General features: G+C 45.9%; 1 protein-coding gene across 2 annotated transcripts in view; it reads right to left on the bottom strand.

Moving 5' to 3' along the window:
* Positions 1-22,047, bottom strand: part of PLD1 (phospholipase D1) — a 62,447-nt gene that overhangs the window by 31,800 nt on the left and 8,600 nt on the right. Inside the window, exons 2-9 of one of the 2 annotated variants that reach the window (XM_017827753.1) lie at positions 12,883-13,068; positions 12,424-12,551; positions 11,985-12,130; positions 11,024-11,132; positions 9,395-9,460; positions 3,894-3,952; positions 3,278-3,370; positions 653-805 (exon numbers count right to left, since the gene is read on the bottom strand). In XM_017827753.1, coding sequence (XP_017683242.1) covers positions 653-805; positions 3,278-3,370; positions 3,894-3,952; positions 9,395-9,460; positions 11,024-11,132; positions 11,985-12,130; positions 12,424-12,551; positions 12,883-13,036 — 908 coding nt within the window. In that variant the 5' untranslated portion in view covers positions 13,037-13,068. Of the gene's footprint in view, positions 1-652; positions 806-3,277; positions 3,371-3,893; positions 3,953-9,394; positions 9,461-11,023; positions 11,133-11,984; positions 12,131-12,423; positions 12,552-12,882; positions 13,069-22,047 lie in introns of those variants that run through there. The other variant, XM_017827754.1, reaches the window with a different exon arrangement.

Genomic DNA, 22,047 nt, shown 5'->3' with positions numbered 1-22,047 from the left:
TGCATCGGTCATGTTTTATTTAAGCAAAAAGTATGGGCTTTGCTTTGCTGTTTTGCTTGCAAAAGAATACACAGCACTGAGCTGTTCCGAGTGACTAACAGTAAGGCACTGCCAAGTATAAAATACCCAGATTTAAATTAATAGCATCAGCTTTGGAGCTGGAGCCAGCTAATGTTGTATTTTTTAAGAGATGAATTTACACTGTGCGCTAACATAAAAATATTTAATATCTCTTTATCCCAACTGGCATGGTTTTTGGGTAATACTTCATTGGGATGCAGAAGAAAACATCCCTGCTTGCAGCATAAAAGGAACACAGCACCTAGAAAATTATCTAAGCAGTTGCTGCCAAACCAGGCTGCGCAACTCAACGTGCACCGTGCCCTCAGGCCCCAGCAATAACCACAGGGATGGACAAACAGCAGCTGAGGCTCCAAATGCCTCATTAAGATATTGGAAATGATCAGCATTATGGGCCAAATCCCCACAGGTCTGAACACACCAGCAGCAGCAGCCCAGCCCCAACCCTGCGGGAAGCGAAGCTGCACCATCAGCCCAGCGCCTTTTTAATCCCTCCTGCAGAGGAACATCGATTCCTCCTCAAGAAAGCAAAAGCAGACTAAGAGGGGCTAAACAAAGCCTGTTTTCTTACCTAGAGAGATTGTCAATCTGCAACCCATATTTAGTTTCTGTTTCCTTCTGGCCTATCTTGATGTTGAACTCCTTATCGACCAGCAGGACAAAGGAAATGGCCCCCGAGTCGGGCTTCATGTACAGCAGGAACGAGTCCTTCACCACCAGCCACCTGTATGGGCACAGCAACCACATCACCTGGATTTCACAGCCATGCCAGTTGTCAAAACATAAGTCATAAAAAAAGCTGATAATAAAAGGGGAAAGTGCTTCCATCAAAACAAGGCCAAATCATTTATCAAGGATAGGAAAACATTCCCTAAATAAACATACCCCTAACTAAATGGTAAAATTTCTTCTCAGGGGCTAGACCAGGGATGATTTTCTTGAGCAGAGAAGTGTCTATTTTATGAACTTGTGTAATAAGTTTGAATTCAATGTAAGACTTTTAGAGTTATTTACACGACTCCTTTTTACAAAGTCTTTGAAAATACAGGTTTGCTTGTTTAACAAAACCCCTGTTTATAAACCTCCTAGCCCCAGGTAAGGTGCAACAAGGATGTCTCCATCCCAGATTTTAATTCAGTTTGCATTCTGTACGGGAGTTATTTGACATTTCTAACATTAACTCTGATGCTAGGATCACTTTCACTCCTATCAAAATATATGAACGAGGCATTTTGGAAAGTTTTCATTGCCAAGCAACAGGCACCCTGTTAGAAACACGAGAGGAGAGATGACCGGCAGGTTTTACATAAATACTGTAGCCTGAAGGCAACTCTGGAAAAAGCACATTTTTTACTGTGAATGGCATTTCTAATTTTTTCTCCCCCTGTGGCGTAGCTGGGGTAACCAGCCCCCTCTGTCCCACACAGGTCTCCATCACCAGCCCTTCGCCTCATTCTTCTGCACACTCAGAAATACACAAAGCAACACAAAACACTGCAAAAATCTGTTCATTCTTGTATCTTTAGTAACAGCCTCAAGCTCATCTACTTCCAGATCCCATAATTTTTTCTTTCTTTCAGGGCTCAGAGTTACCCAGCATCACCCCTCATTTGGTGGTAAAATACCTGCCCTCCCTATCTGGCCCATAGTTCCACTCTTAAACACCCCACAGAGTACATTTCCAAGCACTCCCCTTTCTGTTTTTCCCAGGCAGCTCTACAAGCCCAAGAAATCCTACCCGTGCCCTTTCACAGCATCACCCCACTGTCTGCCTCCATGTCCTGAAATCCTTCATTTAAATAACCCTCTCTGGGAAATATTACTGCTATTTGCTTCATTATTGATGCATAAGCTGTCAGTCCCCATGGGCCATGACGGGAATTTGGTGCCCCTCTTGTGATACTGTGTACACAATCCACTCAAACACTTCTCCCACCCCATTTTTAGGCTCTAAAGGAAAATGAAGGTCCATTGGAGCTGGATGTGCTATTGTCCCCCCTAAAGCCTGAGCTCTGCATAACACAGAGATGAGTTAACTAAGGAGTATCAAAAGGAAAAGGCTTTTTTTCTCCATAAAAGAGAAAAAGAATTGGTGACAATTTAGCAATTTGACCTGAAGGAAAGTCACATCTTTATCTCCTTATGCACTCACTACAGAGATCTGTAAAATTACATTAAGGAATGTTGGAAAGGCTATGAAGAAATAGGACCATTTGTTCACAAGAATGCAGAGAGATTTTGTTGGAAAAGAGGATTATTGAAGATAAAACTAATGACAGCCTATGGGTGATGCTAAAATCCAAAGGTAGGTAATGCTTGAGGAAGCTCTATTGACCAAGAAACTGTTGCTGTAAGGCAAGTATGGGCTATTTGGATTTTCAAAAGGGAAGACTTGCAGGGGAAGGCTATGCTCCAGGAAATGCTCCCTGTATTTTTTGGGTAGTTGGTAACACACATACTCCCCTGCAGCATATGTCTCCCTGTGCCATGGCCCCAGGCAATACCAAGACCTAACACAGAAGGTAAAGGGATGGGGACAATAAGTTTTGTCTGTCTGCAGCAGGAAGGGACATGGGAACAGCATGGCTTGTGAAAACTCCCATGAAAACACTGGGATTTAACTACCTGCAGTAATAAGGAAGAGGGAACATATTTAATGCCAAGGTTAATTACACCAAACAGCTCCTTACTGCTGCAGGTCACGTCTGATTTAATGCTGCTCTGCACTGGTCCAGAGAGTGTTTCAATTAATTGATTTCCATTTTGTACATTGAGGAAGGAAAGCTCAGAAAACAAAGCTGGAATATGCCCAGGGCAGTGTCACCAGCCACATCCCCTTCAGAAGGCATGGAGCCACCGGTGCTCCCACAGCAGGGAAAGCTGGGAACAGACTGGGGGTTTATTGCCATTTCTGCCAGCTTGAAGCTGCAAGAAACCCCACTTTTCCTCTGGAGTAACATGACCCTTCCTCTGGAGTAACATGACCCTTCTGTGAACTCCAAAACAGAAGAAAAAAACCCACCACACAGGAGTGTGAGGGGGGAACACCCTACAGACCCTTTCAGCCTGAAAATCTGTGGCTTTTATAAAAAAGTGAGAACCTCCCTCATGGATTTTGTTGCAGAAAAAGACAAATGAGCATTTCTGTGTGCCCGAGGAGCACGTGGCAGCCCCACCTTCGCCACCCCAGCAGTACCTCTTGGACCAGCGGTAGCACATCCTCCCCTGGCCACAGCAGTTCAGGCCAGGGATGCGGTGGCCCCCGGAGCGTTTCATGATGAATCCTTCTCTGTGAGGACAGAAACAGGGTTAGGGTGGGTGACACGGCTCACCTGGAGGTGCAGGGGGGCTTTTGGGTGGGGGGTGCTTGCTGAACTCCCCCCCTGCCTCTGTGCCCAGGGATGGCTCCTGCCACCTCCAGTTGTGCCCAAGCAGCCTCTGTGCTATGATCTGAAAGCCTGACAAAGGGCAAAAATAATACCCCCAGAAGGAAATAAAGGAGATTTAAGAAATGTAGGGCGCTGGTTTATGGCACAGGAAGAAGAAAAACAAGGGGCTCCACAGGCTGCAGGGAGGGAAGGGGAGAAACCCTGTAAGCCAGTCCATGTCTCACAAAGCAGCCTGCTCTCAAAACTATTTCCCCAAATTGTACCATTTCTCTCTGAACAGTAATAAATTTTTCTATCTGTATGATAAAATATTCTCCAGTCAGTTACTGGTGAGAAAGGAAAGCTATTAATGTGAACAGTATTTATTTACAAAGCCATGCTCTTAGTGAATCATAACTCACAAAGACACAGCTCACAACTCACATGCCCTTTGGTCCCAGGTCGTGGATGAATGACAGCTGGCTTACTCCAACAAACTCCATCTGGAAAAGAGAAAGAGATTCCCCCATCCTTCAAACTCTGAAATCCACAAAATACTTTGCTTCATTGAAGTGACTTGTCATAAAGACAGAACCTACAGGATCCTGAGCAGAAGTTCCCCACCACTGCCTAAGCATCTTCAAGAAGACCAAGAAAAGTAGTGTGGTTGGGTTTTCAGTTTGTTTATTTTGGATGTGCTTTGGAGAACACACTTCAGGCAACCAGGACAATCAAGCTCAAATGTATTATAGGGACCTACTCGTATCCTCCCTTCTGGATCACTGGCTGAACTCAGGACTCAAGTCTGACACTGTTTTGGGGGTCTATGTGATATTGGCTGGCTGCTTGAATCCTCTCCTCCCTCCAGTGACCATCACAGAAAGACTGGAAAGAGAATGAGGACATGTCCCCAGGTCTGGGAGCACCCTATTCCCTTTGATTCTCCTACCCTATGGACACACACCATGTGGGGGTTCAACCCCTTCAAGCCAGTTGCTCCCACTCAGTGCTGCACACACACCATTGCCCATTTGGCTCCAGAAGCCAAAAATCCACAGGAAAGCCACATTGGGTCAGGAGGAGAGCAAGATCAAATCCCAAGGACAAGCAACCTGCCTCCTCATGGGTCCTCCTGCTTCACCAGGAATGGCAGAGGAACGTAACAGCGAGCAAAGTTGGTGAGAAAGCACAGCATGATTACATTCACCTCTAAAAATAGGACACTGGGCCATTTCAACTGAGCAGGCTTTTCTTGGCACAGCAAGACATTCCTGGCAGTCTGCTGGTTATTAGCCCTGGGCCCCATTAGCAGGAACAAACACCTGCCCCGGGTGTCCTGTGCAGGACAGGGCTTGGGCAGGAGCAGCCTTGCGTGGCAGAAGCTTGTCTGCACCCAGGAACTTTTAATTTATTATCACATAAAGTTGTCCAAGTGCAGAGTGGTGCTCAGGGTAGGGTGAGGGCAGGTGTCACTGTCCCTTTAGCCAGGCAATAAAGCCAGAGGGAACCCTCTAACCACAATAGGACAGAAGATCCTTCCACTTCCTCATGCTCTGCTGCTCCTGGGACCTTCCCAAACTTCTCATATCAATAAGGCCGTGGAGAAGAACAAAAGACACTATTACTTTCCTCTGAGTATCTCAAGTAACATCTATTCTGTAGAGGCAAATTTAATGCCCTGATTTTGGGGTCATTTCAGTCTGTTTTCAGAAAGTGGTTAGAACAAGTTATTCCATGCTTTTACTAACCATCTTGCTATCTCTGCTCTACCTACATGTTCTGGAAAAGTACCAGGTCTGACCTATGAACGTTTCAGCTGTTTCTGCAGTGACATTCAGAGCAGGGTGGGAAGCACCTGAAAACCCAGTGTACTCTACAAGGTCTTATCAGAGGTCCCAAGTGAAGTCTCAGGCCACTTCTTTGCCTGGATCCCATCTTAACTTCTTCAGAAAATGGCTGGCATTCCCCACCAGACAAATCAGAAACCCAGACATCTCTCACAGTGGGCACACGCACAAAAAAAGCAAATGAATGTCAAAACCCTTTGAAAACGCTGACTGGGACCAGAAAACTGGCAGCAATTTGAGGACCACTGCATGCAGAGAAATAAAAGAAGCAAAAAGGAAAACCAGGAGGAAAAATTACTTGCAGAAACAGAACTACCACCACATAAAAAAGAAAGAAAGATTGTCTGGCAGCGCAGCAACCTCCTCTGCAGCCAAGGAGTCTTTGGAACAGCAATGACGGTTACAGGAGCCCATCCAACACGTTGATCAAGTGCTGGTTTGTAAAATAAACCCTTAAATAAATTCCTCCAGTTAGAAGGAAAATTCCCGAGTGCAGTGCGAAATATCTGATCGAATGATTTATTGTTATTATTATTGCTGCATTAGCTATTTTTACTGTTACAGAGCCTTTCATCCGAGGTGCTCGTCATTCACAGAGGGACTGAGAGAGGCAGGCAGAGCAGCCCAGGCACTTTCATCTCCGTCACACTGGAATTCCTGTGCTGCCCAGCTGCCTCCCTGGGGAGCTGGAATCCCACTCTGGTTTCAGAGCGATCTGCAGCAGAATGTTTTAAGTATGAGATAAAGGCCCAGAGAACGCAGCTTCAATGACATTGTTGTAGCAATAAAAAGCAAAATAAGAAAAGCAGATGGGAGTGATCAGCTGCAGAAGGACAGGCTATGGAAGGCAGAGAACCAGCTGCAAGGTGCACGAGCCACAGGTTCAAACCATCCCGTTCTGCCAGCAATGTTGAGCATCCACCATTTATGTGAGTAAAAATTTCACAGAGCATCTGCATTTCAGAAAGAATTCAGCAGCTCCACACTGCGCTTTCATTTAGACTCCTGTTCTTAATTTAGTGGGTTAAAAAAGTGGTTTGATTACTACTGATGGCTAACAATAAAATGGAATTGCATGCTCTTCAGAATGATACTGTTCAGCAAAATTTCTTACACAAAAAAATTGCTCATACAAAACCCAAATTTAAAAAGAAAACTGGAATGTGCTGTATTTCAAGGGTTTTTTTACAAACCGGCACTTGATCACTGTATTTCAAATGTGCTGTATTTCAATTATTGTATATAACTAAAAATAACTAAATATATAATAAATAACTAAAAGCCTAAATAACTAATAATAACTATTTATTTAGAAGTAAATAACTAAAAATACTAGAAGGTTGGGTAGGGACCTTTGCAGAGGTCCGCAGATCCAAGTGCAGTATCAGAGGTAAACCAGCAGCCACTCACATATCTGAGCTGATCTTACATTGTACTGTTTTCACTTTAAATGAGGTTTTTACTCTCACTTACTAAAGCTCATGCAAAACATTACACACACACACATACTCCAGTTCAATCAAATCTTATTTCTCATTTTGCTTAGGCATCTTTCAAGCATAGGAGCTCACACAAAAAATAATGCAAAGGTCCAATTGATAAAATTTTTATGTGGAACTCAATCAAGCCCTAACATTTTGGGGCTATATTCCTCCAATTTCCATTTTCCAGAAAAAGAGTGTGGACAATTAACAGACTGAGATTCCCACAACATTCATTTTAATGGTGATTGTCTTGAAGCACTTCAGCCCAGAGGTACTATAAAAAGGTTTTGGAAAGGATGAGAAGGCATGAGATTTAATCATGATTCATATAACAAAAAAGAAAATAAAAATATAAAAAGCTGGGGGATGTACAAGCTCTACAGTGCCATGTGGTCACTGTGGACCTGATCCTCAATCCACTGGGGATTCCAGGTCTGCAAAACTGCTACGAGCTTCAACTTGCAGGCTTGACTGTCCCAGTGCATGGCACATCCTGCAGACAGCGTATAAAGCTATTTGCTCTCACTGGGAAATAACAAATTAACCACAAATGCAAAATAAAAGAAGTAAAAAAGTGAATTCATTAAATTGTGCAGCTCGGATGTAAAAAACATATCATTGTAGACACAACTGAGCCGAGCAAGCCCTTCACACGGACTAAGGGCTACAATCCCTTAGGGCAGGTCAGTTTGCCTTTGCAACTCCATGTCTCACTTTACAAAGAGTTCAGGATTTAAAAAAAAACACCTCAGTGCATCGATTTGCTGAAAGGAACACACAGGAGTCAAAATGTTCTCCAAGATTAAGACAGTTACAGCATTTGTCAGCGTCCAGGCAAAAGACTTCTCAACCACAGGAAGAGCAAAGCCCTCATTTTGTTCTCAGAAGGACAAATACAGTTCTGGGAAAAGTGCCAGAAATCTTCACTTTAGTCTCTATAGAGTAAGAGAATGGTGGGGGTTGTTTTGGTGGGTTTTTTTAAAGGAAGCACTTTTCTCCCTGTGCTTTCTTCCAGCATCGCCTGCAGGACCCGCGCTGCCACCGTGAGCAGCAGAGTCCTCACTGAATGCTTCACTGCAGCCAAATCCAGTGGGAGCCAACAATAAACTGAGAATTTATGTGCAAAGTGACATCTGGGTCCGGGGGCCGGGGACAGAAGGGCGATTCAGCAAAGGAGGGGAGCACGCCACAGCTGCCTGGGCAAGGCAGGACCGCTCGTCTCCTCACCCGGCCCCCACCGCTGCTGCACGTCTCAAACCACAGCCTGGCCAAAGGATCACCCACGTTCTCACAGGAGCAGAAACGCTCCGAAGTATTTGAAAAAAGCAACGCCTGCCTGAAAGTGACAAGATGGATCCACACTGTAAAATAACTCTCCCCCGCTCTGCATATGCTGCTGATCAAAATTGCCAAGTTATCCCAACCTTGCTATAAGAACAAAAGATGACTCTTTTCCACATGCAGACTAATACAGCTCTTGACTGCATTGGAATCAAGCTCCACTGCCTGTCCCCAAAAGAAGCACTCTAAGGAACACAGTGGCCTCAGACTAGTCTGAAGGTTTCTGGCCAACCCCAATGAGCACTTTGGCCCATACAACAAGCAGTGCTTAACACACTGAGCTCTGCAACAGAGCACAAACAGTTTTTGGGCATGACATCCATCTATGAGCTGCCCAACATCTCTACATAACTGATATCCTGCAAAAGAGAAGAATATCTACCAAACAACAAAAACAAAAGTGGAAGGGAAGAACTGGCTGCTACAGAAACCCTAAGTTCAGTCTATATTTCTGGCTTGTTTGAAAACCAAGTGCTCCCAGTTATCACCCTTGGCTCAAAAATGTCACTAAGCTCGGCAGCTACTCAGAGCGTGCATCAGGTTTTGCTGATAATACAAAAGATGGAATAATACAGTCATTATGCAGCCAAAAAAGGGGAAATAAATTACCATCCCTGGGAGATGTTACAGCTGCAACTGACAGGTGAGGAGCACTGAAGAAACATCTGAGGATGGATTTCAAAAGAAATATTTTTACTTAAAATAGGCCTGAAGCTGGATTTGACATCTCTCCTCATTTCAAAAAGAGTGTTGACTTGAGGAAATAAGCCAACTACCATCTCCCTTTGGAACTGCCAAAACACCTGGGGAGGTGAAGGGGTATCTCGAAAACAAACTCAGCATCACTGATGTCCAGTGAAAGTGCAGAGAATAGAAACCTGATACAAAACTGCACTCAGGACCACACACAAAGCCCAAACTGAAGGAGCAATTACAAATGTGGTTTGGATTCCAACTGTTTAAGTACTTAAAACTTGAACTTATCATCTTAAACACTACAGAATTAAACAGAAATCATTATACAACCAGCTGCCTGGACTGGACTTCCTTGAGGAGATTATCCCTGTGTTATACCAGCAACATCCAAGACTGAGTCATTCACTCTTCTCCTTTGGTTTTCATCATATGACATCATGTTGGAGAAATCAGCTAAGCCAAAATGCTCACAAAACAGCTGTAAAATGTTTCATCCATAAGCTGCATGTCTTCTTCCAATGAATTCAGCATTTGTAAAGTGAATATTCTTTAGGTAAGCAAACTAATTTCTACTTACTGTTCCATGGTAGTTCTTGTACATCGGCATTTTCAGGATATTTGACAAGTAGTCCTCCAGCTGTTTCTACAATTAAAATATTGACACTTTAGATAAGATGTGGAGGGTTTTCTTGAAAATTCCTGCAATCCAACTGTCCAGCATTAGGAAGCAACCAAGAAATCAGACACACTTTTCAGTGTGAGTGGATAAATAAATACATTATTATGTTGTCATGGGATATTACAGCTCAGCACCATAAACAGTTTGGTCACAGGTTGTTTACTGTTCACATATCTGTGTTTATTCTTTCCACTAGCAAACCTGTTCCTTGGCAGTGTCACTTTGGAGGTCAACTTTCCTGACTGAGCCCAAGTTTCAGAACAACTGTAAATGCAAAATCGGTTCTCACTGTTTCTGACCCACATGAATTAGTTTTGTGAGAAAACACCGCCTAAGAGGCAACTGAGAGAGCCTGTTTAACCAAAACATCAGGTTCATGGGATGAGGAGCATCATGATGATGCTGCCCTGTCCCAAAAGCCACGGAGAGGGCAGTGATTGGGCCTGTCCTCCCCAGCCAGGAGGGGAGAAGAGAAGAAACCATTATGGGAGAATTAATCTCTTCCTATCCTCACAGTAAGTGGGCAAAGAAGAAATCAGACTGTCACAACATAGGAAACTGAACAGAGTCCTACAGGACACAGTACAAACCAAAAAGAAACAAATGCCATCAGGACCTTTATCCTTCTCAGCACTGATGTCACAGCACTGAGCTCCCCAGCTGGGCAGCAGAGGTGTACATCCCCCTGGTGAGAGTGGTGGGATTTCCACAAGGAAAACAAGATGAGTTCAGAAAAAAGGATCTAGAACACATTTTTCTTCCTCTTTTAAACCAGTGTCTCTCTCCTGAAACTTCCCGCGCACAAGTGGAGCCGTGCACAGCAGGGAGGGTTATCTGCACGTCACAGCCACGAGACACAATCTTTTGGGACGTGAAGCTCCAGTGGCAGAAAGCCCAGGGAAGGAGGGAGCAGCAGAAAGAGAACGATAAGCACAGGCTGAACAAACATGGGTTTTTACAGACTTTTTTTTTTCCCTTGCAAACAGCAAAGCTGCAGTGAAGAGGTAGGAAGACATCCACCCTCTCCACGGAAGGGCCCATCTGTTAACATCTGATGAAGTTACACAGAACACGTGTGCCTCGGCTAAAATTACCCATGACAGCACAGAGAGCCCGACTGTCAGCTCCTCTTTCAGAGGGGGACAGGACTGAAATCTCTCAGATTTTGATGGCCTCGGGGCTGCCTCCATCACGCAACTTGACTCTCCAAACTGCCTCTCCTATCTTTAAATCAGAGCAGGTGGGAGGAGGGGAACCACCACTCCCAGCATCCTGGATTTCCTCAACTGCAGAGGAAAACTTTGCCCCTATGAACCCCGAGAGAAGCATCCTCATCACTGCACAGGGGAGAACGTGGCATTAAAGCCGGGCTTGTCAAAGCATAAGTTTGTCAAACAAAATACTTTAACGGCAACAAACAAAGGGTTTGATAGTGTGTGGCTTTGCAAGCAACCTGCCTGGCACCTCTGCACCTCAGAAGCCCTCCCAAGGCACCCCCCTGGCCCCCAGGCTGAGCTGGGCACTCACCCTCCTGCTGGAGAAGTGCTCCTCCCGCACCGTGCTCTCCGCGGTGTGCGGCAGACTTGGCATCTGCCTCGGTTCTCCCCTTTTGATGGATTGTCTTCTCACCGTGTGACTGGAAGGAAAAACAAACCCCAGCATCAAGTCTCAGTGCTGCGTGTGTGTGCATATGTGTGCCTCGATATGTAACCCCCCATCTGCAATGCTTTTATTTTTCCTATCCAAACTCTTAAAAACTGAGATGGGTGGGCAGGACAGCAAAAAACAAAAAAAAAAGCCAGTGTGGATTCATTTAAGAAGCCAGCGTGCTCCAACTGTCTCACAAAAACACAGCACAGAAATCTCAGTTTCATTTTTTGAGGGCCACCTTTTTTTTGCCCTCAAATAGAGAGCCTAGATTTTAGGGCATTATGCCCTATTTTTAGGGCATTAAGTTCCTCCAGCACTTAATCACTCATAATTTCACCTTTCTTATCATATCCCAATGTTTCTCTACATCAGGAGGCTTTTGCTGACCTAGAGCACTTCTCTTCCTACTTATTTTCTCTTTTCCTTTATGTTTCTAGCCACCCTGAACACCAAGGCCAACCTGGGCAGGGCTGCCCACCCATGCCAGGGACCCCGATACCTTCAACATCCAGCCCACGCTGTCAGAAAGCCACAGCACACCAGCAATTGCCATTAGCTTTAGCATAACCAATCCCCAAGTTCAAGGCAAATTCAGCTCAAAAGCTGGTGATCTGGGAGACAACGTTTTCTGTGTCAGCAGAGACATGTTTGCATCACTCAGATTATAGCTACTAAACACATAGATCAAATATTTTCATTATAGCTACTAAGTATTTATAAAGACTGAATTCTTCTGCCCTCTCAGGAAAGCAAATGGGACCAGTAAAATCAAACAGATACGTTGTTAAAAGATCCCATCCTCCCAAAGCCCACCGTGTCCTCAGGGATCCACACTCACCTCCTGGTAGGGATAGGGATGCGCACAAAGGCTTTGTATCTCAGCAGCTCCCTGTGAAACTCCTGGAAGTGCTTGAACTTCCTTTTCACCTGCCAGGTGAACTCTCCATGGGTCAGCTCGATGGTGTAAACATTGGGGCTTGGTACCTGCAGAGGAGAACATCACTACAAGGGATGAAGCTCTGAAACAAGTAATTTTCCTGCAGCTGCTCATCTGAAGATCCTTTATTCAGTTTTACTTAAGGATCATTCTGTCTCACGATTTCTTGTTCTGCTTTAGTAGATTTTATACAGACAGGTAACCTTCTCTCTTAAGTGCTTCCTGAGGCACAGGCATTCCTCCTTCCTCAGCCCGTGAACAAGCACACGCAAAATCAACCCACGAGCAGCACCGTAACACAGTTCTGACGAAAGGAAATGAAATTTCTGGAGGTTCTGACCTTCTTAGTGGAAGTGAAGCGTTCAACTTCCAACACACGCACTCGGACAGGACATCCCGTGAGGTACGTCTGCGTGCCCGGCTCCTTGAACCCATGGGTGTGATAGATGGCAGAGAAGGGAATGCACGCTGCAAGGACCACAAACCCTGTTAGCTCAACAGCCTTGTAATGATCCACGAGGGCATGAAAGCCAGCAGACAGCTGCAATGCTTTAACACAGGAGCATTTACACAGCAGCATTAATTCCACTAAAATATGCCAGGTTTTATTTAAGAGAGCTCGAAGACAAGCTTTCGCAGAAGGGGCTTGACTTGAAAAGCTCAAGTTTTAAGAGTCTCCTGGTTCTAAACCGGAGTCAGTGGCTGGGCTTGGGAAAACCCCTGAGGCTGTACCCCATCTGTCAACAGATTACTAAATCCAGGCATGACACGGGGTGAGAAGGTACGGGTGTCAACTCACCGGTGCCTTTCGGGTCATTTAGCACCTCTGAGTCGACCTCCTCCCCCTCCACATGGAGCTCCCTGGTGTCCAGGCTCTCGATGATGTTGCTCATGTCTGCAGCAATCTTCTTCAGCGTCGATGTGGCTGCATGGCTTTGGGCTCTCAGTGACATCTCCGGGCCCCGCGCTCTGGAGCCGGGGGGCGCTGGGGAGAGAAAGGGGCAGGGCTGTCATCACCCCCTCTGCAACACAGAGCAGGGCTCAGGGAAACCACTGGCAGCACAAGGCCCCCCCATCCCTCCAGCCCCTTACCCACATTCATCCCAACTATCCTTATCCTATGCACCTGATGCAAACATCCAGCCCTGCAGCTACAGGAAACCACTGCCCAGAGCAGTGAAAAAGTGCAGGCAGCTTCAGGCTGCAAGAGAAAATTTCCCCCCATGCCAGTGATCACAGGACTCATACACTCTAGTTGTATTTTTAAAAGCAAAATAAATAATATTTCACTTTCCAGCTAAAAACACCTGCAGGGGGTTGGTTGTTGTTTAGGATTACATTCATGGATTGATTACAAAAGGAAAGCAAGGAAGTTTCTGCATCAGCTCGCCTGATCATCTCACCAAGCTCTGCAATAATAACCATACACTAGAAAAAGCACAAACCATATCAATTCCCAGCCAAATCCCAGACTTAATTCACAGGGCTCTGTGTTTCCCAGGTCAGGCTGCACGGAGGAACAGCTCACTCAGAAAATCAGTAGGTGTTTTTGTTACATGTTCTTCCTTTGATTGAACTAGTGATACAAACTCCAGGCATTATTAAGATTTCCTCTATTTCTCTACACCTTAACAATTGCCTGTGGCAACTGCATGTCTTGTGCTCTCCCACGGCTCCCTCCTCTCAGCAGGCTCAGATGTTACAGCTGTAAACGTTCCTCTCTGGGGAGCAGACCGGGGTTGGAGGCATCCTGATGCCCACAGAAGGCCTGGGAGCAACAAGGTGGACACTCCAGCTTGTCCTTGTGTCACCCCTCCAACAGCACAGGTGGCTGCAGGACCAGCCCACGGCCCCTTAGAGATGGGGACATGGGCAGGGGGAAGGAAGGCTGCTGCCTGCTTGGGGTGCTCAGGCAGTGGCACTTGGAGGTGTTTAGGCACTGATGACTACAGCACTTCCCACCTTTACTCCCACCCAGCCATGCCAGGAGCCTGAGTCAGGACAAAAATGGGGAAGAAAGAAGAAAAAAAATAAGCAAACAAAAATAAATCGATATGTGACGCATATCCACTTGGACTGGCACAAGCCTTTGGCACCTGTGTGTATTTGCAAACCCTTCTCTTCCTCCTCCTCTTCCAGGCTCTGCAACTCACTGTGGGGCTGAGGAACTGGCTGCTGGTCCTTGCACGCAGCCAAGCTCCAGCTCTTGGGCATCTCCATGATAAATAAGTCCTTTCAATCTCTGCCCTGCTCTGCAATAAATGTCACAGCTCCACAGCTTCACTAAAAAAATATGGACGGGACAAACTGGCAACATTTTACAGCAGTCAATACAAGGATGCCCATTTATACTGGTGGAAGCTCTTACATTGTGTTAAAGAATGATTTTTAAAAGAAGTGTGACATTTCTGATGTCAAATTCTGCAAAGAACACTGTGCCATTATTGTTGAGTGAGCTCCACAGCAAGAGCTGGGTATGCCGTAACTTGGAAATAATTTAACATTTTAATAAATCATGTCTTTAGCTGCTTTTGAAAGGACATTCTTTATTATTGTTTCCTCTTGAAACAAGTACATTATTTTATTACTACAGAAGGCTGATATCATGTAAGCCCAAAAACACGTTAAAAGCAGCTGCCTTCAGAAAAAAAAAAAAATCCATTTGCACGCAGACTTGAACCAAGAAAAAAATGAGTCAATCTCTTCTCTTATACCAAAGTAAATGCAGAACCAACAGCTTCATCTTGGGAGTGAGGGCTCTGGGGGCCTTGGTGGCTCTGTCACCTTCCACCAGTGGCAGGGAATGCCACCACAGCACAGAGGCTTTAGGACCAGACTGGGGGATTGTTGGGCCTCCAGGTCACTTCAAGAGATGCACCTGAATAATTCAAACACAAACCCACACACGTACACTCCTGGGTACCTCCTTCCCCCGATACACTGAACCGTGGGACAGTGTCCTGGGTTTGGCTGGGACAGAGTTAGTTTTCTTCTCATTAGCTGGTACAGTGCTGTGTTTTGGGTTTAGGGTGAGAAAAAGGTTGATAACACACTGATGTTTTAGTTGTTACTGAGTCATCCTTCCCCTAAGCCATGACTTCCCAGTTTCCCATGCTCTGTCAGTGGTGAGATGCACAAGAAGCTGGGGGTCAGAAAGGCCAGGACAGCTGACCTGAACTGTCCGAAGGGATATTCCACTCCACAGAACATCATGCCCAGTATATAAACTGGGTTGGCTGGAAAGGGCTGATTGCTATTGGGGAACAGGCTGGGCATCTGTCAGCAGGTGGTGAGCAATTATTGGATTGTGCATCACTCGTTTCCCTCGGGTGTTATTCCTTTCTCTCTTTCATTACAATTATTATTATTATCATTACTACTAGTAGTAGCATAATATTTTATTTTGTTTCAATTATTAAACTGTTCTCACCCCAACTGCTGTTACCCACTTCCCTACCCAGCCCACACAGCTTCCCCACAGCAGGAACCTGGCACTCACACTGCCCCACACCTCCTTCACCACCACTCCATGGAAAGCCAGTTCTCCCTGTCGGAAGCTTTACACTTTTCCTATTCTAACAACACACTGCAGGGGAATTGAATTATTCAGAGAGCATAAGGTACATTTTCATTTTCCTCTAGCAGTGAAGTCATTCCACCTAATATAGACTGGCTTTGGATGCTTGATTTTCTCCCTGGAAAGCAGGCATACACAAATATCATTCCCAAGGGAGGCTGCAGAGGTTATATTTCTCAAATAACCCTGGGGATGGCAGAGGGGAGCCCAGAGCCCCACTCTGCACTGACAGATACAATAAAATCCTATTTCCCACTCAGCATTTCAGGCAAAGAAGTTTTTTTGACCATTTCTAGACGGAAATAAAGCAGCATCTTGCTTTGTATTTCTTCTGTCTGTATTCATCTTTACAAACAAAACACAGTTTGTTTTTTTCTTAGTCTGAAGAAGCCTTTGCTTCATGGAAACTTAATGCCCTTTCCAAAAGAAGTTTTCCACAGTCCAAGGGAACACAAGCCCAAACACACTCTGTACATGCCATACCAGCAATTACACTTGAAGGAAAGCAGCAGACAAATACCACATCAGGAGGGCTGGAGGAAGAGCACACGGAGAGGAGCCAACAGGGAGAGGATGCACATCCTCCCTCCTCCTCCTCCTCCCCTCCCTGCCGTGCCAGGTACAGCTGGGCTCCTCGTCACATTAATTGATGCAGCCAGTTAATGGATAAACAATTAACCAGTGTATGCAGTGATTATTTGCCAGGGACCACAGCAGGGCTGCATAACTCAGGATTTTTTTATTTTTTTTTTTGAAGCTGAAGCTGTTTTCACAGCTGGCACAGGCAAGTCCTGGGATAATGCAGGGTCCAAACTCAGATGAACCTGAGTCAGTCCCAGCAGCAAGATTTCCCCCCTAGAGGTTAGAGCAAGATTTTGGGGTTGAGAGGGAAAGTGTGACATGTCCGGCAGCCCCATGAACTCGGGCAGAGGCCAAGCTCCCCATCACAGTCAGCTGCTGCAGAGCCAGAGGGCACAGGACAAACCCAGCCCTGGGCAGGGAGGACAGCACTGGGGTCAGCTGGAAAGACAGGACATAACACATCCCTCTGAAAGCTTCTGCAAATTGCTTTATACAGCTCTGCTCTGTAAGAGCAATTTAACCTCTTGGCCAGAGTTTCCATGTGGACACTGCCTGCATTCCCACGGGCAAGCTGAGGAATGCTCCCGAGTTAATCTGCAATAGGCTGGGTGCAAACAGGCACCACACACGGATATCCAGGATTTAACCACAAACCAGATAGGTTACATCAAGAAGGCCCTGTCTTTCCAGTGCCACTCACTGCTCACACTAGTGATGGACCAGAGAACGTAATTACAAACCTGCTAATACTGTCAGCTCTGGAGGCTGCAATTACGTGCAGGTCAGGGAAAACTCAAGCAGCAGGAGAGTGGAAATAATAAGATAAATTCATGAGAAACAAGTGCTGCATTTTAGTATTCGTCTGTTGCCATTCAGGATAGAAAATAAGCAGCATTTGTTTAAGGAAAAAAAACCAAACCAAGCAACAAAACCAAAGAGAAAGACCAGGGTTTGACTGAATCAAGAACCGGCAATCCGAACAAAGGCAAAACCTGTGCCAAGATGCACAAACAGGGATACTCCCTGCATGCCAAAAAGGAAGACACAGTGCAGAAGACAGAAGAGTCAGATCTAAAGCATTTGACCTGTGAGAACAGTGTCAGTACTGAGAGCAGGAAGAGAAACGTGACAGTCTGCAAGCCTACAGAAGGCTGCTGTGAGCAGGGTGGACAAGGGAGAAGTGCTCTGAATTAGAATCACAGAATCACTGGGTTTGGGTTGGAAAGGACCTTAAAGACCATCCGGTTCCATGGGCAGGGACACCTTCCACTAGACCAGGTTGCTCCAAGCCCTGTCCAACCTGGCCTTGAACACTTCCAGGGAACAGCTTCCCTGGGCAACCTGTGCCAGGGCCTCATCACTTTCACAGGGAAGAATTTCTTCCTAATATCTAATGTAAATCTACTCTCTTTCTGATTAATTGCTGGCTTCAAGCAAAGACTAGGGAGAAAGCTCTGTCTACTGGCAAAGGCACGGGATTGCCCGAGGAGGGGTTTGCAGACTTCCATGGCTGGAGGAGGCAGGGGAGAGGGAACAGTTGCACCAGTTCCCTCAGATACCCTCAGATATCAGAGACCCTCAGACACCACAAATCCAAACCTCCTGGCCTGGGCAGCCAGGAGCTGGCACAGCAATCTTCATTTGAACAGAGGGAAGGTGCTGCTCCAGCTTTATCCAGCTTGAAATCTGCCTGGGCAAAAGCAGCAAGAAGGGAAAACCAACCAATAAAGTCAGCAGTAAAGGAAAACTTCGGAAAGGATTAACAGACAAGGAAGAAGGGAGATGGTAAGAAACTGAAAGAGGCAAAAAAAACCCCCACAAGCACTGCTGACACCACCTTTGTTCAGTCTAGTTCTCAGATTAATTATTTCTTCTTTCAAGCACCACTTAAGCTCTCTGCCTCCCGTCGCCAGGCTGTCCCCACAGCACAGGAGCCCCAAGCCTCTTGAACTAGTAAAATATATACACTGGAAATAGCGACTGCACCAAGAATCAGCCAAGATTTCAACTACAGGGACAGTGACTAATAAAGTAAAAATTAACTACATTAATCCCTGAGCCCTTGTGAATACATTGCAAACCTGCAGCTCAATCCTGCAACTTTGCAAGCTTGGTATCTACTTCTGCTATTTGCCATTTTGGTTATGCTTTAACCCCAGGTTATTACTTCAGGGATCGTATGACAATCTCAGCTAAATAAAATGCTTTTCTACTTGTTGCACAGGACAACAAAAGCACAGCTTTAAAGGCATGGAAACTGGAAGGCAGAAAATATACATTTTAGTAAATATTCATGAACAGTTCTGTGTTTTGAAGTTATTCACGTCCTGATGTGAAAATGTATGCAGCTGGTAATAGCACAGATTACCTAAAATTTGGTCAGCCTAAGTTTATTCTGTATCATGGAAGACCTGCAACAAGCTCAGATAAACCCTGTTCCTTAATGAGGCTCTGATGCTGCTGAGCACCACAAAAAGCTATGAAACCCAGAAAGCCTTCATTTGAAAAACAGGGGAGGAGGGAAGAGAAAGTACATCCAGGAAAAACAGACATTTCCTGCTAATGCCTCACAGGGTTTGATGCTCAACATCAACTCCCATCCTTACGGTGAGAAACACTTTAATCCCTGAAAATTACCCTCATTCCAGTTCTCATGACATCTCTCTCAGTACAGTGACCTTTTGGCAAGGGCTGTGACAAGTGACCTCTGTTCCCACAGTTGGTTTTGTCCCGCAGGCAGCAGTGCCGGTGGTGGGACACACGCAAACCTCCTGGGCTGCATGGACAGAATCAGACAGGCTCAGCCTAAAACTGGGCAATGAGATGATGCTATTAAAAAGAAAAAAGAAAAAAAAAAAAACAACAGTCAAAACAAAGCCCAAAGAATTTGAGCCATGAATTCTCTCTCTCCTGCTGCTGCTGCCAGGAGCCTGGGTGCACCAGATGAGATGCCAAGGAAATCCCATGCAAGATGCCCTCAACAGCTATTTGCTCTGTCTAGTGGTGATGAATCTTTCCCATGTAAATATTTCCTAATTTATGCCCTTTTAAACCTAAAATTACCTTTAGACCACTCCTACATGAAGAAATATCCTCAGTTGACAAGGTGAGGTGTTATTTGCATCCCCCAGGAGAAACTGGGGTTGTCAGCACCTCAGATTTATACTCTGGCACACCTTCCTTCCATGGCCCTGGACAGGGGTCAGCCCTACCCAAACCCAGAGATGTCCCAGGCTCAGGTCCCAGTCAGCACCTTCAAAGGGGGTCCTGCTTTTTCAGACCAAGAAACCCAGTATCCATGACAAAGCAAGAGAAAATGCACTGATTTTATTTTTCCCCCACTACTTAATCAAAATCTCAGGGCTCCTACGTTACATTTCCTAAGTATGAAATTAAAGACAGAGGGGTTGAAAAATATTCAGCAATGCCTTAACCCTGTTCTTCAGTTCAGTACATGGAAACTATTCAGCCAGAGGAGCAAGCAGCCAGCATGGCACACACAGATGCCTCCTGAAAATCTGCCCTTCTGGATGCTCACACTGCAGGGACAGTGCAAGAGGATTAGGGCTTGTTTTTTAAAACACACAAAACAACCCTTGAAAAAGAACCAAAGCATCGCTCCCGCCCTGGAGCTGGGGAACTGAAACACAAATCCAAATCAACAATAAACACTATGTTCAAACATCATTCTGACCTAATTTTCTTATCTTTAGCCCAATCCTGATAAAAACCAAAAATATTTCAAAACAGCATTTCCAAAACAATCATTCCCACAAAGTGCTTACATTTAACAGTAATACCTCTAAAAGCAGAAACCAATTAGTGCTTCCTGCAGCACAGTTCCCTGGTTCTGCATTATTGATTTCCACAGTCCTTGCCACGTGAGGCTCACTGCCAAGCCACCAGCCTGCCCAGAGGAAAAGCAAAGTCATGGGAATCCACACGGCCTGTTTGCAACTGGGGTCCACATGCTTCAAGGATGGAATTTCCTGGAAATAACAGGTTAATCGTTGGAAGTCCCTGCTGCATTATTCATACTGAGCAGAGCCCCTTATCCCTCTGTACAGGGCTCTACAGCATTCATCCTACAGTGCTCTTGCTAGAGAAAAGGGAACAGAAAAACCAGGCAGGTCAAGGGAAATGATGAGGAAAGGCACCAGTCAACATTGTCACTGTGTGGTGACCAAGCCATGGCTGCATCAGAAAACCCCCCTGTGCTGCGTTTTTCCCCACACCCAGGCCCAGCCTAAGTGTCAGGGGCCTCCCAAGGACTCATTTTATTTGCTTTACCAAACAGCAAAGGCAAAACATAAACATCCTTGGTTGAGCAGTGGCTGCTGATCTCATGCTGATGCACTGGTTGTTCTGACTCCTGCTCCCCCAGCACAGGGCTCCTGCTTCCCCTGCCCAGCAGCACCCCAGGAGTACAGTCCCCGCTCCCTGGGGTGCCACGGGAAGTGTAGCCTCCCCAGGAAGCTGATCATTAGCTATTTATTGGTAATTAATGCTGGCCCTTCACATACTAATTCGTCACCATGTTTTGGATTCCTCAGGCAAGGACAAGAGGTTTTAAGCACAGTGCTTGCACCTTGGGCTGTGCATCCTCCAGAGATCACCATGAGCCCTGCGCTGCCTGATGTGGTCATGGCACACACCCTGCACCCCTAAACTCATGAGTACTGTGCATAACACCCTTGAAGCCAGAACAGGGGATACCCAGAGCCTCTGGTACCTGGTTACCTACTCCACTAGCACTGTAGTTACAGGCAGGCAAAGGGAATCGGGTGACAGCACCTTGGGTATCAGCTCCACCTCAGCATCCCCAAACCATGCAATGGAGATGTGATAGGAGTGGCCAAGGGAGTCCTGGGCTGAGGCAAAAGAGGGGCTGGGAAAAGTATCTGCTGCAAAGAGCACAAACAGCAGCAAGGCCAAAGGATGCAGCACTTCAGGGTGCTGACAGACATGCAGAGCTTGGCAAGGGGCAGAGACTACAAAAGCTTTATATAAAATCCTGAAGCGAGTAGTTTGCCAGAGTGATAGTGTAATGCACAGGACTGTTGGAGTGGCCATCTATCTTCACAATCATCAGGGATGACAAGGAGCACTGCAGCACTCCTGGGATGGTGCACATTGCTGCCACTCTTATATTCAGCTGGACACGTCATATAAATATAGGACATATTTTCATGACCTAAACATATAGATGTCTACAGGGCTGATGTCCCGTACATCACTCAAAGCTATTCTGGTACCTCCCAGTGCCACGTCTGCTCCAGCAACCAGCACCTGCCAAGCCACATTTCTGCAAGGAATTTTGGCAGCTCAGAGACAAGAGGGCACGCTGGAAGGCAGCCCAACACCTCCATCCCACAGCAGGGTTACGTGGCAGCTGATAAATGCAAACATAGAGCTTCACATAACTCCTTCCAGCCAAGCTAATCCCAGGGAAAGCACTGCAGTCTGTGCTCGGAAGGGATTCAGCGACTGGAACAGGATCTCAGTCATTGCTCCCCAGCCCTGCACAGGCACTCACTCCTGGCATCAGCTCTAGATGATGACAGAGTGCAGGTATGTGTCAGGATGTCACCATCCCTGCCCCTGCTGCAACCTGCTGCTTATTGAACAGATCTCAATAAGTGGGAACATGACTTTTCTCTCTCCTCCTGCTTTTTCCATGTGAAAGCACATGGAGGTGCTTTTTGTTGACCCTTTCTGTCACTTGCTCAAAGAAGTAAGAAATTTCTGTGGGTATCACAGCAACAAGGAGTAGCAGATTGAGACCATGTATTTTTACTAATAGTT

This window comes from Lepidothrix coronata, unplaced genomic scaffold (genome assembly GCF_001604755.1).
Source record: "Lepidothrix coronata isolate B3197 unplaced genomic scaffold, Lepidothrix_coronata-1.0 Scaffold142, whole genome shotgun sequence".
NCBI classification, from domain to species: Eukaryota; Metazoa; Chordata; class Aves; order Passeriformes; family Pipridae; genus Lepidothrix; species Lepidothrix coronata.
Note: the sequence above shows the minus strand (reverse complement) of the source record. Positions and strands in the feature narration are given on the sequence as shown.